The following is a 17,283-nucleotide window of genomic DNA, read 5'->3' on the forward strand; positions in this document are numbered from 1 at the left end:
GAAGCGAGCGTGCCATCTAGTATTAATAATTAATAGTAATAAATGTGATAAACTGAAACTTCTTATATACCGTAATTAATTAAACAGTACTTTAGATATATTTATTAAATAAATATGTTTTAACAATTTAAAAAAATGTTTTCTACATGGGATCTGTGGTTAAAGTTGAAAGTTCATTCCATAATTTGGCCCCATGAAATTAAATTCTATCTAGAGCTAAATTAGTTTGAGGTTTTGGGTAAGACAAAATTAACAGTTTTTTATTTATTCTGGTATTATATGAATGATCAATAGTAAGAAGAAAGTAATCAGTAATAGAATGTGGTGATCGGTTGTGATAAATATTATAAACAAATTTAAGAACATATTATAATTCATGTAATTTATAAATATCAAGAATTTTAAGTTTATAGAACAATGGCAGTGTATGGTCTCTGAAATGAGATCTGAGATCTGACAATCAGTTTTTGAGAAGGAACAATAAGTTCTAAATATGACACACATGAGCCTCCCCAAACCTCAAATCCATACGTTAAAATAGGAAAAATAAATGAGTTATAAAGTGTAACTAAAGTATCTTTAGGAACAAAAAATCCAGCCTTTTTTCTAACTTTTTAACAAACATCATCAATGTGAAGTTTCCAAAATAAGTGTTTGTCTTAACTTAATTCCAACAAATTTAATAAATGAACTTTCTTTAATTAAAACATTGTTAATAGTTAGAACGAACCAACTTTATATACCATCGAGTAAACATTCTAGAAGTAACAGGCGATTTACTGAATCGTTGTCATTATTCATAATGATAACAAGTTAAACGCAATGTCGACAAAATATCTGCATGCATACCGTAATTTATTGTCCAGTACGATTAAGAATATCACAATAAAGAAAAATAATAATACATAAAAAATTACTACAATAAGTTATTAACAAGTTCATTATCAGAAATTAAAAAGCACCGTAAATTTAACATGATTAACAGTGTACCGTGAAGTTGAGCGGGAAGAACAAAAAAAAAACCCTGCCTACGTTGTTGGTGGTCTAGCTCTTACTCACATTGTTAGCATACACACGCTTAAGTTTTCCATCGCTACCTTTCATCAGCATATATGTAGGTACACCCCATGGTATTACTTCAAATTGTCCTTAATTTGACTAGTTCCATTTTAAGCTTTGCTCTTTAACTTTACAGAAACATCGTCAGTATTGAACAACAAGTTATTGTGGTATGCGTTACCTTCAACACCTTTGGTGCTAACCGTAAAATCAACTCCCTGTAGTGGCTACTTCCCTCATAGGGCTCCGATGCGCTCTTTCTCTTTCTATAATGGTATAAAAAAAACTATTGCCGTGCAATCCAATACAGTTTTTAGTCCTTCTTTCATGCCCCATACATTGTTGTTTTCTAGATAGTCTCCTCTCTAGTCTCATTACCGTTTTGTTCTTAGTGCATAGATCTATCTGCCTTATCTGCCCTAAATCATTAATTATAGCATTTAATCTTACATCAATCATTGATTAGTTGTTTCTTTAATTTCACTTTGTTCCTTTTCAAACTTGATTTGTTTCTCTTCAAAAGCCGACAGTCTGGTAACAACGGCTTTCAATAACTCTTCTATGTCTATTGTCAATTCCAGTTATATTATGGCCGGTTTCTTCTTTTTCACAATGCCTGCCACAAAGGCTCAATGTATAGCTACTGTACACCTGAATAAAAATACCTAATGTTTTATTAAAATACAAGATTGTTATAAAAATCATCAAAATTATCTCTCTTATGTCTCTAGTACATTATGTTCCTTGCATACTCAACTTCTCTTGGGCACCAACAACTACTCATCTCAATCAGTGAGTACCTTCAACCTGGACAGTGAAGCAGTTTGTGTGTCCCTATGCCACCAGGCTATCCTACATCTTCATGATGGACTCCATGTGGCTGCTTTACATATACTCAAGTTTGCAGAGTCTAAATTTTCAGAATCTTCACAATATTCTAAGGTAAAATTCTGAAAACACATATTTACCTATCAAATTATTTAGTCAAATTGTCAAATTCACATTTATTCAGTAATTGGTTATCCGCACTTGGCGGATAACCTCTTGTTATTGTCAGGATCTTTTTTTTTTGGTTATCCGCACTTGGCGGATAACCCCTTGTTATTGTCAGGATCTTTTTTTTTTTATTTTTCTCTTTTTTTTTCTATTTTCTTCTTTCTTTCCACGAATTTTGTTGGTCGCATATCTCTAATTCTGGCCAACATAAGATTGTATAACTTTGTCATAAGATTGACCTATATCTGTAGATGTGCAAGAACCTTTGTTTTTTGATTTTCGAGCTGCGCAGCATAAGTTATGCGCGATTTTATGAATTTCAATGATTGATCATAGATTAAAAACCAAAAGTCATTTTCTATTGAAACTTCGTGAAAATTTAAGTTATATCATGCGCAAACTTTCTATGGATTAAAAATGGCATGTTTTACATAAAGTTACGCGCGCACGCGCGTTCAAAATTTCAAAATGCGCAAAATTCATTTCTAATCAACTTTCCACGCGTTTCATGTCATTTTGAGCATTTCAAAAATTCCCGAGCGTGCGCAATTTTTTTACGCGCGCGTGCGCACGTAGCGCAAAAACATCTTTTTTTTGCTTGATTTTTGTTTTTTCAGCCTTTTCTAGTAAATTTACCAATTTTCAATCAATTTCGACTTAAAATCACGTCATACGAGCACGTAGAATTGAACAATTTGCGCGCGTTTTTAATGAAAAAGTTAAAAAATTTGTCAAAATTTTGCCTTTTTTAAAACAGTCATAGATTGTAAACTACGTGGTGAACTTTTTTGGAAATTACATATTCTGGAAGTTGATGAGTTGTAGATATCAAATCATGCATCAATATGGCTAACCGGACATTGTGACGTCATCGTATGGCCACTCGATTATAAAATATAGGATTTTTGTCTGTTTCCTCGTAGCTCGTCACATTTAATATAGCGCATCTCCACTTATTTGTATTCCATTTCCCCCCATTTTTTTAAGTTGTCTAGGTCTATCAATTATCTTTCGCACGATTCACCATTTTCAAAATTGTGATGACGTCATCATGTTCAAAAGCGTGAATAACTTTGGTCACTTATTTTCACCTATTCTGCACTGTATGAAGTACGTATACAGTATATAGTGTATACCGTATATACTCAGACGTGACGAAAAATAGAGAGCACACTGAAATTGTTTCAATGACTTAATCGTTTTTCTGCGCGCAATATTTTAACGTATGACGTGCACGTGGCCTTTGCGCTGCGGATAACCTAACTCGTCCGTAGTGACGAGTTCAAATCTAGTTTCTCTTTTTTTTTCTATTTTCTTCTTTCTTTCCACGAATTTTGTTGGTCGCATATCTCTAATTTTGGGCAACATATGATTGTATAACTTTTTCATAAGATTGATATGTAGCTGTAGATGTGCAAGAAACTTTTATTTTCAAATTTTGAGTCGCGCAGCGTAAGTTACGCGCGATTTTGTGAATTTCAATGATTGATCATAGAATAAAAACTAAAAGTTATTTTGTATTGAAACTTGGTGAAAATTTAAGTCATATCATGCGCAAACTTTCTATGGATTAAAAATAACATGTTTTACAAAAAGTTACGCGCGCACGCGCGTTTAAAATTTCAAAATGCGAAAAAACAATTTCTAATCAACTTTCTACGCGTTTCATGTCATTTTAAGCATTTCAAAAATTCCCACGCGTGCGCAATTTTTTTACGCGCGCGTGCGCACGTAGCGCAAAAACATCCTTTTTTTGCTTGATTTTTGTTTTTTCAGCCTTTTCTAGTAAATTTATAAATTTTCAATCAATTTCGACTTAAAATCACGTCACACGAGCACGTAGAATTGGATAATTTGCGCGCGTTTTTGATGAAAAACTTCAAAAATTTGTCAAAATTAGACCTTTTTTTAAACAGTCATAAATTCTAAACTACGTGGTAAACTTTTTTTAAATTAAATATTCTGGAAGTAGATGAATTTTATTTTTTGAATCATGTATCAATATGGCTAAACGGACACTGTGACGTCATCGTATGGCCACCCGAATATAAAATATAGGATTTTTTTCTCTTTCGTCATAGCTCGTCAAATTTAATAGAGCGCATCTCTACTTATCCGTATTCCATTTCCCTCAATTTTTTAATTTTGTCTAGATCAATCAATTATCTTTCGCATGATTCACCATTTTTAAAATTGTGATGACGTCATCATGTCCAAAAGCGTCAATTACTTTGGTCACTTATTTTCAAATATTCTGAACTGTATGTAGTACGTATACAGTACATAGTGTTATACCGTATATACTCATTCGTGACACAAAATAGAGAGCGCACTAACATTTTTTCAATGGCATAATCGTTTTTCTGCGCGCAATATTATAACGTATGACGTGCACGTGGCCTTTGCGCTGCGGATAACCTAACTCGTCCGTAGTGACGAGTTCAAATCTAGTTAAATATTTACATTGTCTAGTCGTAATTCGATATAATGTCTCTTTTAACATATTGTTATAGTACTTTATAATTTTATAAAATAATAAACAATATCTAAGTCATTTCTACAGAGTTCGTTCCATAGTTTCGGTCCATGTATACTAATAAAGTGTTGACCAGACGTTAACCTAGAGTATGGTTGTTCTCTGTTAATATCTTTTATTTGAAGTAGATTTAATATAGTAATACTATAATGATGATGTTTCATGTCATGTAATTTATTAGATATTCAATGGTAATTTGCCTATACTATACTACAGATTTAAAATTTATTCTTTCTGGTGATACTATTTTTCATATTGCAGGATATACTATGTTTGTTGTTTTGTTGTTTTGTTATATTGGTAACTGTAAAATGATTTTACATATCCAACTATAGAACATCCAACATACAATTAAATTAGTGCCCCGTTAAATATGGCTGGTGTGAAATCTTTGTCAGCATCATCTGTTAATTAAGTGGGTAAAGGATAAAGAACACTTGTGAATTGAAAGGAACCTGAAAGGGCACCAGTACAAAGCATAATAGCAAAGAGATATCTCATCTCTCACTCCGACTACTTGGATGATCAGTGTAAACTCTACCAAAGAACATCTAAATATTTTATTCTTTGGTAAAGGTAACCGTTTTCCAGATTTAAATTGGATAACAGGAGGGTATTGTTCATTTCTGTAAATGTAGTGGCCAATCTGGTAGTTGTGTATTCCATCATGCTGGTTATGTAGATCAAAAACAGCCTGGTCACATCCATTGTTTATATATATGCATGTATTTAATTGTTTTGCAATATTCAATATTGATATCACTCAACTTCAATTGTATTAGATTTAACAGTCATCGTTGTTGAAAACTTATCATATTCAACTGACCATAATATATTGCAATCAGAAGTGCAACGTCCAACACACTGTGCCACATGCTCTCAGTCTAAACACTCGACGCGATATTCCCAGACAAGAACGCACCAAATCTGTCGGTCTGAATTGATTATAGATCCAGTTGCAGTGGTGGTTAAAGCAAGTTGTTTTTAAAACCAAATACAAAAGATACAATAATAACACTTTTTTCACTTTTGATATACTGAGGCCTAATTATATACTGATGTTTATTTTGTTTTATGGTCGTTAATTTCTTAGGCAAGTTATTTAATAATTAAACGCCATCTTCATCTTTTTAGCTTTGTTTCCAACACTACAGTGACATTTTTTTTCAAGGCATCTCTATATTATTATTGTTGTGATGCATTTTCTTTTATGTTAATGTGCTGAATGTGTAGAGTGTGCAAGCCATAGTTTGTATAGCACTGAATATAGCTTGTTGTCTATTGTCAGTGGTTGCATCTAACTTTTGGTTTAGAGTAATTATAATGATTTTGTGAAGACATTCTAAAGGGATGAAAAATTAAAAGATGAAATATTATAGCAATAATGTGCTGCGTTAGTAGAATAAAATGACACTATCAATCATCATGCCAAAAGACTAAAAGGGGTTATAAGTTATAAAATGATCGACCTGCTGTTTGGCCTCCACATTTCCAGTACACGAATACTATACAGACACTCAGTCCGCTAAGAATACACTCCAAGATTATAAAAATGTTTGCGAACCCATGGATCGTATAATTCTCTTTTTTTTTTCTCTTCTTTGACATTGGTCCCAGACAATGTTACCATCCTCCGAGAATGTAGAATATAGGGCTTATTGCCGACCAGTTCACCACTACAATGGTCTGGTGCACAAACATGCTGTTTGTGTCTTCAATTATCCTGGTAATTTTTAATGTTTGATGGAATCACCTGTTCTTTCAGTCCGAAGTTTTATTTTCCTGTCCGTTTGCATCTAGGGAAGAGGCATAGGCCCGCCAAACCAACATGCTTCAACTTCATTCATCTTCATCTTTCCATCCGACCCTGCTTACTCTCCCTGGGTGGGGAAGATTAGGGATACAAGTCCATGGGTGTAGGCTGTATGTACCCTGTACAACAGCCACAGGATAGAATTTACCTCTGTTGCGCATATGAGTCCACAGAGGCCAACTGATACACTGCCTATTTTGACTGGGTCAAAGATTTAAGGCAGAAGGGGGAAATCTCAAAGGTCGCTCTTGTATCCCTGGGGCAGATCTAGGATTGCGTCCACCAATCAAATAACCAGAATAAAAAATCATTCAATTGTGAGAGCGCTAAAGCTGCACGATCGCGATATGAAACGTCACAAAACAAACATGAATATTCATTTAGTCAAATCCATATGGTGTGATGTACGTACAAAAATCGCTGCCTGTCAGATCATTCATAAAAACGTGGTTTTGTAGTCGAGTCTCATGGAATATTCACAAAATGAAAATAAATGGACATTCTTTATGGTGCTAATATAGGTATATTCAGAAAAACCCGTTTTTTAGCACTTTAGTACATTTCTCAGATGAACAAGCACAAATGTGCGATACTCTGGGTACAGCAAAAGAAGCTGTAATGACGTCATAAGACCGGATGTAACGTCACATACACAGCAATAACGTTGCTCGGGTACAGCAGCAAAAGAAGCTGTAATGACGTCATAAGACCGGATGTAACGTCACATCACACAGCAATAACGTCGCTACCAAATACGGCTATACGGTACCATCTTTGAGACGTGATATGACTGCATCCGGTTTGAAATTTAAAAATCCGGCTCTATAGCTTTGAGGACATGTCCCTGTATTATATTCATGCCAAATCCCAGCTCAATACTACAACAAATAAGGGAGGAGTAGTGCTTTATAAATCGCACTTTTTGCTTAATAGTGTCGGATGAAAGAAGAGGAGAAGATGAGCGAGTCCTAGACTTGGGTACCCCAAGTAAAAAGCACATATAATGTACTTGCAACTATATCTTTGCGAAAGAAGACAATACCGGCTGCGGTCATTTGAAGTTTCCGCGCTAGATGATTATGATTGGTTGGATGTAGATTGTAATGGACATTTTAAAAAATTGATCTGATAGAATGATAGAAGCAAGTTTTGAGTTAGTTATTCCTTATTTTTTTATAGAAATTGCTGTACGTGAATATGTAAACGTGTCACGTGTCAGTTATTTGTTATTTTTACAAAAGTCTGTTCAGAATGAACTTCTGTTTGGCTGGTCCACTGCCCCATGGGTCTTCATTTAGGTAGTCAAGGCCCTGGGGGTAGTATGCCGCTCAATTGGGGTAAGAATTTTCAAGTACCTGGATGATTGGCTACTTTTTAGGTTTTGAGACAGAACATCATAGTTGTCTACGTTAATAAAAGGAATGTTTAATAGTCCCCCTCTTATGCGATCTTTGCCTCTGCGCTAGGATATTGGTCTTTGAGGCACTTTCCTGAATACAATAATTTCTTCATTATCTATTCTTACTTTTTTCTGTTCTGATTTTGTCAGTTATGGATGCTTTGCCGTTTACAAGTACATTTTGAGATGGCCATGAACAAATGTGAGTTTGATGAAGCTGAAAAAATTATTATCAGTATGGCTTCTCTGAGCCCATCAGAAGCAATGTTCAGGTAAATATGCACAGTCGGATACAGCGGTTGCAAGTCTTGCAACCACTGTGTCCAAGTGTAAATCATTTTCTTTGGCGGAGCCTCCTTCTCCATATAATCTCAAAAGATGCCAGTTTGGTATTCCTAGAGTTAAAACCAAGTGTATTTTAAATCAACAATTGATAGTATTTCAATCATTGTTTGTGATGTGCATATAAACTAATGTGATTTTGATATTTTAATTTGTTGTAATTTGAAAGTTTTTATTGGTTTTATATATTTTTATAGGTTATTGTTACATTCTTGAATGAATAAAGTTGTATTCATATTTTTGTATACATACCAGATTTTTTTAATAGAAATCCATTTTTATACAGTTTCAAACTCATTTTTTTTTTCAAGAAAAGTGAGCTTACTAACCAGGAAAAGAGAAACAACAAAAGCATTTAGTTTGATTTATGAAATAATTGAAAACTGCAAAATTGGCCGGGAAGACTTCTCGACTGAAATACATTCCAAGTAAGTACAATATACAGTATTTTTATTAGCATTTACTTATTATGTAACATACCCGTGTAGTAAATATTTCATAGTGACAGAACTTGTCAAGTCAAAAAGTAAAGGCGAATTATGGCTAATTATTTCAAAACTATCATCTTCATATTTAAATGTCATAGAAAAAATATATGAAATTTAACTCATGTTTTCCTTATATTTACTACAAAAGCCCTTATATTGTATCCAGTTTGTAGTCAAATTATTTTAAACATAAAATAAAAAGGTGTGTTTACGTGCAAAGAGGTAATTACTCGGAGCTGATCAGAATCATATCCGAGTTCTTCTTCTTCTTCTTCTTCGTATTAGGAGCCAACTTCATATGTGAAGACTCTGCTCCTCCAACTCTGTTTTGCTAGCTCTACTGTATTTGGTTGTGTATTATTATTCTATTTAGTTATTCTTTTACAGAGAGAAACTGACTCCCTTATTTATTTATAATTATTATTAATTATTATTATTATTATTATTATTTTTTTTTTCCTTACTTCTTCTTTCACTTTTCTTTCTCTCTTTTCTTCTTCTTTTCTTCCCTTTCCCTTATCTCTTTTTTTTAAGTTTTACTTATATAAATATATATACATATTAGTATGAATATATATAATTATTTGATCTATCCTATCTATTATATAATTGTATTGTATTCAGACACCTTGTAAAGAGTAAAATATAGTAAACTGTACCCAACATTAAACACTATGGAAGTCTACCGTCCGTGCCAACCGCTATCACTTTCCTGGGCCGCTACCTAGGAGGCAGAATAAAGTAGCTGGATACCCATTTACCCCACCTCAGCCATCCAGTTGCCCAGCGAGCTGTCACCAAGACAGAGACCCCCAGAGAGTAAGTTGTGACAAGGGGTACCCTATTTAATTAAGTTTGGACAATATGGGTTTTGAGTTAGACTAACTCTCAGTGCCGTTCACTCTGATATAACTCGGTTTCCTGTGAATTAAACAAGAGAAATACAGTAATATGTTTTAACTCTATGCTCTATACCATGGAGTAATTTCTCCATTATTTAACATTTGAAAAGCGCTTACTGTATATCAACCGTTTTTTATGCTTAACACTTGCACTATGATAGAGAAAAGAATGTGTAAACAAATATTTTAAATTTCACAATAGCACATTTTTGTAAAAACTTTCTTTTAAAAAGAAACGGATAAACTTGGAAAAAATGTGTAAATGTAACCTGAATGTTATCTATTATTTTTTATTAGAACACTACTGTCACTTGCACAGCTATATTGTGCTAGCCATGAGTACACATCTGCATTACCTCACTTACTAGAATGCATTGCTCTTTGTCAAGACCATTTCTTTCACCACACTGAAATAATGGCCAAGACACAGCTAGCACAAGTACAGGTAATATTATACATCATGTCTGATATTTTCAACACAGAGATTTCTTGATTCCAGGCACAATGTTATCATATTTATTTATTTTGTTTTTTAATTTGTCAATAATATAAATACATGCCGGTGTCTGCTACAGGTAAAACAAAATCAAATTACTACAAAAGGTTTACCATAATGGGCTTATTTGACATAAACAGGGTCAATATTATTTATGTGGATAACTGCTTCAAGAATTTATATTTATAGATTGTTTTGTTTACTTAATTTGTCTATTTTTTCCTGTTATAGCTTTGTCTAAAGATGCCACAACATTCGGTTCAACTACTTGATGAAAATGTTTCAATGGTCCTAGGACAGGGTGCGTTACTGTATTTATGATATAATTAGCTTTATATTTAATTGGCATCATCAGCACACCATTGTACATATTAACAACTTTTAATTTATATTATCTACACTAAAAACAAACTTTTTTACTACAATTGAAAGGGGATTCCAGGTTTAAAATTGCTATTGAAATATATAAAATATAATTGTTTGTTTCTTGAACGGTAAAAGTGCCACTTATTATAAGAGCCTGGTGAAGCAGAATGAGGCTGTGAAGTGAAGCCAAAATTGTAAGTGCAGCTACGCCAATTTGACACCGTGTTTCAGAGTAGAAAATTACTAAAATGGTCAATCTTTCAACAATTCATACTCACTAACTATATAAAATACTTATAAAGTACTTATGTAAAATTACACTTTTCTGATGTAGTTTTAGTCATTCTTTCCATTTATCAAGTCAAAACTTTATGAAAATACATAAAAAATCTGTAAAATGAGATATGTTTGCATTTTCCGTTTAGCATTTCTCGCACTCGCTTAGGGAAGCCTTAAAAATCAATTAAGCGTAACATGTACATACATAGGCGTGGTGACATGACTATCCCCATGCCTTGCATCTTCATGTGATGAGCAGATACAGTATACAATATAACAAACTGGTCGTGTCGCGTATGCTCGTCTTTAATCACAACATGCACGATGTATTTGATTTGAGGTCGACCATACTCGACCTACCGTAATTGTATGGATAATATTGCTTGAGTGACTGATATTGACTCTGTAATTTTCGTGTGGCAACACTCGCGTTTGGCGATAAATAAACAAAAATCATCTACTGGGTCTTGCGATGAAATTCTCACTCCATCACAAGACAACGCTTCATGCGCTGCGTGGAACTTGCTTGAAGAAATGAATCAACTAAACTATTTAAACTATGCATACATAGCGCCCTCATTTGTTATTAGTCCTCCCTAGATGCGATGAAAGACCGTTTGTGATTGGTTAATACTCACGGTAGTAGTTAGTTACGCACGACGCAGCGAACATCCGGTAAATTGGCTCGAAGAAGACAAATTATTTGGTCTACCTGATGATAATATTATTGTTAATGTAGGCTTATTGATGGAAATTCTTCTGTTAATTTAAACGACCTAGACCTAAGTGAATATTTTATTGCCAAGGAATTATTTAATTAGTAATTATCTGTATATTATTCTTCGCAAGGCATGGTGAACGCAACGCCTAACTAGGCAGACTTATTACAATAAAAGGGAGGCCAGCTACACCCGACCCAGCAGTAGATATTCAACTTGTTGTTGGCGGCAATGTAATATAACAGATATCGCCTTTTATATTGGTAAAATATAAGATTTGACATCCCCGAGGGAATGATATTTTGTTCGATGGAATATATTTCCCTCTGGGATGTCAAATCTTATATTTAACCTCTAAGCAGGCAATATCTGTATAATACAGAACTAAAATGGTCAGCATACTATATACACATAGTTTATTTTGTATCACATTTCTGTACATTTCTGTACATTTGTGGTTGTCACATAAATAGTGTTTGATTAATTCTGACAGGTTCCCTATCTGACAGAAGCAGTGCATTGTTTTTGTTGGCTAAGTGTATGGTTGCCAGTGTACCAAGTACAGATGTTGATGCAAGGAAAGCAGGTATTAATTGTACTTGTTATTAAGTATACGTTCTTGAAGTGTGGAGAAAAAATATGAATCAGATTTGGTCTTATGCCCAGTTTTAGGTGCAAAAGTGCAGTAATTTTGTCTAAAGATCGATTCATTTGGCTAAATAAAAAAATTGAACTATAGCCATTTTGTCAAACCGAACCATTAGTTAATACAGAATGACTTTATATATGGAACGCCGTTTACGCAACATTTCAATGATATGAATTTTATGACGCGATATGTGAATGAAATGCATCGATATGAATTGAATGGCGCGATATATGAATGAAATGTTTTGAATTGAATGCTTTGAATTGAATGTTTTGAATGAAATGTTTTGAATAAATTGTTTTGAATAAATTGTTTTGAATGAAATGTTTTTAATGAAATGTTTTGAATGAAATGTTTTGAATTAAATGTTTTAAATGAAATGTTTTGAATGAAATGTTTGAATTGAATTGAAAAGTCAAACTATTGGTGGCGTATGTCATTCCCGCTCGCGATTTTTTTCTCAACCTCTTTAGGCCTAAGCGTGGGTACCCTCATCTCCTTTCCACATTTTATTCAAAACATTCAATTCAAAACATTTCATTCAAAACATTTCATTCAAAACATTTCATTCAAAACATTTCATTCAAAACATTCAATTCAAAGCATTCAATTCAAAACATTTCATTCATATATCGCGCCATTCAATTCATATCGATGCATTTCATTCACATATCGCGTCATAAAATTCATATCATCAAAATGTTGCGTAAACGGCGTTCCATATTTATAAGTAATGTTAACAAATTTCATTGGGTCGTAAATGTTCAAATAAGAAAGTTCAGACAGGCACAATGTGTCTTACTTTCTAAATTAACTTATTAGCAATTTCACATTATTTTGTTCAGCTCTTGGAACTTCTGTTGGGTTATTGAACTTGGCAGCTGATGGTTTTGTCAAGTTAGAAGCTGAATATAGAATGAAAGATATCATGTATTTACAGGTAAGATTGCATTGTGGTTATGATTGCAGTGGGTGTAGTGTATGGATTTTTAACTGGCAGTGTATCTGAGCCTAACTTACTTACTCCCAGATTCGCCGAAATTTGCAGGTTTTTCGATTTTCCTCAATTTTTATTCAGATCCCTGCCTACCCGAAAAATTGGTTATTTCATCGAAAATCTTAACAATTTAGCCTAGAGATATTTCATCTAAAATCTTAAATTAGACTACATTTTCCCAAAACAAACATGTTATTTCATAATGAACACTCCTAGCACTGTTTATAATGACGCCCAGTATTTATTAGGGCTTTGTTTCACCAATTAACAGCCATCCATCAAATGCCAATCACACATGTGACATTGTATTATTGTTGTAATGATGTCACATGCAACAATGTGTGTCTATAGAGAGTGTTCACCCATGAGGTGTAAAAGGACTTTACTAAGTTTAAAAGGATGTTTTACATGCCAATGTCAGTGAAACACTTGTTTAAGTAGAGAAAAAGTCTACTTTATTAACAAAATGATCATAGGCCTAGGTGGCTAGGCTATATCACACTGGGTGTGTAGAAAGCGACGACCTCGAATTGGACGACCCCAACAACCCGGGCGACCTCGAATCGGACGACCTAGAATTGGACGACCCATAACACGCACCCATTGTTTATTACTGAACAGGCGGTAGGTAGGCCTACAGTAGGTTGGTATTGGATATCCCAGAAGATGTACGCTCGAGATTGTATAACTTAATATTAGCTTATATAGCGCCCTCTATAAATTGTTACATTATTATAGCATGCCCTATATTGTTTACCCGCAATTTCATTTTTTCAACTTTGGACCTCTGGTAATAATGTCTGAAGGGGATTCTGGGTTTAAAATTGCTTTTAAATATTGTTTATTTATTAAATAAAAAATATTACAACAATATAGACATGTCAGAATGAAGAAGTAATCACGAGAAATTAAACAAATTAAATTTCATATTCATTTTAGGGTAAATTCATGGAAAGTCTGTTTTTCAGCAGCTTAGGGAAGCTCATTAATATTCATGAGATATTCACAAAATCAGTGGATTCCAAACTTGCGACGTCCTGTACGTTGTGTTTGTCAACTAATTTACATCTCTCTCCCCAAACAACGACCACCCGATCATTGTGAAATATATTTTTGGTAGATTTTCTAAGCTAGGCCTAAAGTGTAATAATAACAGTAGTAGCATATATTTATTTGACATTTAATGAAATACAAAATTTAGTACAGATTACGGAGTCATAAATTATATACTATTTTTATACCACGAATAGTAAAGATCGTATTATCGGCTTCACGTACTAGCCTAAATCATTTTTTTTTCATGGGTGAGAGCCATTCTGACTAGGGATTCCATGCCACGATGGCTACGTTAAAACATGTCATTGGGGCCATCATGGGCCTAGCTAGCCTACTCTACTAAACGATTGGCCCATGAATAACAAAACTCAGTGGATTCCAAACCCATCCTATCAACCAAACTCGCTCCTAAACAATCTAAACCTAAAACATTCTACAAAATCGGCTGTAAATTATTGAGGCAAAACAAGGTCCGATCGCCGTCCACACGTATGGTGTCCCGATCGCCTAAGTAGGCCTAAAATAGGCTTAGTTTTTACTCTCCAAAAAAGCGGATACTGCATCAAGCAAGTAGGCCAGTTAGTAGGAAGGAGACCTAGCCGATCCGGCCCAGTTAAAAATTGAGCTAGCTAGTGTAGTAGACCCTATGCGAATTGATACTACCAGGCCTTTTACTATAGGCTACACTTGTTAAAATTAGCAATACTTATGTTTACAAATATTCCAACTCTCTCATTCGAGCTATATTATCTATACCATTCCGGTAGGTCGAGTCGACCTTCAATCAAATACTGTACATCGTTCATGTTGTGATTGTAGACTGGGTATACGCGACCCGACCAGTTTGGTATTGTATATTGTATCTGCTTATCACGTGACGATGCCAGGCATGGGCAGTGAGAGCATGTGTATCGTCGTCTCGCTCAGCTATCTCCTCGCTCAGCAGGAATGTATACGTTACGCTTCATTGATTTTGAAGGCTTTCCCTAAGTCAGTGCGAAAATCGGCAAACGTAAAGTGCAAACATATCTAATTTTTCACTGTTTTGATGAATTTTCATAGAAAATTGACTTTATAAATGGGAAGACCGACTAAAATTACATCAGATAAGTATAATTTTACAAAAGTAATTGATATGGTTAATGATAACGAGTCGTCGGAAGAATGAGCATTTCACGAATTTCTTATTCTGTAACACAGTGTCATATAGCTGTAGCTGCACTTGTAATCTGGCCTCATTTCACAGCCTTCGTTCTGCTTCACTGGGCGCTTATATAAATTAAAACTTTTACCGTTCAAGAGACAAACAAATATATTTTACATTTTTTACTATTTATTTTAAACCCGGAACCCCCTTTTAATAGTTTCAGATTCAAATTCAATTAAAAAGACTTCACAACTGAAAGCACCCATCATTTGCAGTTTCATTATTATTAACACTACATGCAATACATCTGTCAATACTATTAGTATTTGCAGAGTGTCAATATTGGGACAGATAGTTTCATGTTTGCCTTCTGTTCAAATAGGTACAGTATATGTTAAACTTGAGATTTTTAAATGTTTGCATTAAAAAAAAAAAACAGAGTGAGTAGATTAAAAAATAATATAAATGCCTAGATAACCAAATTAAGCCTGGTTGTAACCAGAATTATTTCCAATGGGACCCAGAAGTAAAAATTATTGTAAATATAAACCATGGTTCGAGGCTCACTCGCTCCATGGTTCTGGTGGTGGAACAAGTCTTCTCGGATAAGGACTATAAACCGTAGGTCAAATGTATGCATATTGCTCGTGTGCACTTTAAACAACCTAGTACATCTTTCGAGACGAGAGGGGGTTACCCCGGTGTATTAGTTCACACACACTGTCGTGGACAGATGTAATGGCGCCGTAGTTGGCTGCCGATGACACGATGTGACCCTTAGGGGAGAAGAATGTTGTTGAAAAGGTAACATCTAAGTCCACAGCGATCTTCATGAAATAATACCGTTCTGATCTTCATGAAATAATACCTTCATACATAATACCTATGACCTTGACCGTGGAAACTGTATATGTATTCAAGCGTACATTAGTGTACACCTGTTTTGTACATGTTATGGTACGGAGAAAGTAATAGTTGGTGATGTAAATTTTCACCTAGAAAAAACTACAGATCGAAATACGAACGGTTTAATGATGCTTTAGATAACATCGCAAGCAATTAGTGTGCAAACCAACTCATCAACTCGGACACACTCTTGATGTTTTTGTGATAAATGAACATTCACCGTTGAATTACAACGTTAAAGTGATGGATTTAATCTCCGATCATGCTTTGATTACAGGAAAAATAAACATCCCAAAACCAAGTCGTACGTAAAAATCGATGAAGATACGTAAATACGGTAACATAGACATTGATATTTTCGATCTGATATTTCTAATTCGCCTTCGGAACTCTTTAATAATTGTCTTAATAATATCCTAAACAAACACGCTCCTGCTAAAGTAAAAACTGTAATTGAAAGATGCAAAGATGTTGGTACGGGAGTAAACTACGTGAAGCGAAAGCAGTCCTTCGAAAATCTGAACGAAGATGGCGGAAGACATATGTCATTGAAGATTTTGAAGTTTATCAACGCGGCCGTCATATTTACAATGAATTGCTCAAAAAAGCAAAAAAGGACTACTATAATGATAAAATCGTTGAATGTGGAAACAACTCTAAAATTATTCAAAACGTTATTAATGAATTACTACACCGAAATAAATGCGCTATTTTACCCAGTACGAAATCTGATATCGATCTTGCAAATTACTTCGTGTCATTCTTTCATCAAAAGACTGAATCTATACGCCGTTTCATCCCAGTCGCTGATCCTATGATTTGTGTTGTTATGCCTAAACCTTTGAATAGCTTTACTTCTTTCCGACCAGTCTGCAGTGAGGATGTCCGCAAAGTAATTGCAACCTCAGCATCAAAACATTGCGATTTAGATCCGCTCCCTACATGGCTTGCAAAGAAAACTCTTGATTCTACATTACTGTTCATCACTAGGTTAATAAATCAGTCGCTTGATTACGGAATAAGTGAGCAAGTGGCCGAGCGGTTAAGACAGTGGAACCGTAATTACGTAGCCATAACATCGGCAGGGGTTCGAGGCTCACTCACTCCATGGTTCTGGTGGTGGAACGAGTCTT

General features: G+C 34.4%; 1 protein-coding gene across 2 annotated transcripts in view; it reads left to right on the plus strand.

The window, feature by feature from the left end:
- Positions 1 to 17,283, plus strand: part of LOC140046556 (anaphase-promoting complex subunit 5-like) — a 47,120-nt gene that overhangs the window by 16,360 nt on the left and 13,477 nt on the right. For both annotated transcript variants that reach the window (XM_072091249.1, XM_072091250.1), the window contains exons 11-17: positions 1,791 to 2,001; positions 7,954 to 8,075; positions 8,457 to 8,573; positions 9,833 to 9,980; positions 10,263 to 10,332; positions 11,889 to 11,981; positions 12,890 to 12,984. In XM_072091249.1, the coding sequence (XP_071947350.1) occupies positions 1,791 to 2,001; positions 7,954 to 8,075; positions 8,457 to 8,573; positions 9,833 to 9,980; positions 10,263 to 10,332; positions 11,889 to 11,981; positions 12,890 to 12,984 (856 nt within the window). The remainder of the gene's footprint in view (positions 1 to 1,790; positions 2,002 to 7,953; positions 8,076 to 8,456; positions 8,574 to 9,832; positions 9,981 to 10,262; positions 10,333 to 11,888; positions 11,982 to 12,889; positions 12,985 to 17,283) is intronic.

This window comes from Antedon mediterranea, chromosome 4, assembly GCF_964355755.1.
Source record: "Antedon mediterranea chromosome 4, ecAntMedi1.1, whole genome shotgun sequence".
Taxonomy (NCBI): Eukaryota; Metazoa; Echinodermata; class Crinoidea; order Comatulida; family Antedonidae; genus Antedon; species Antedon mediterranea.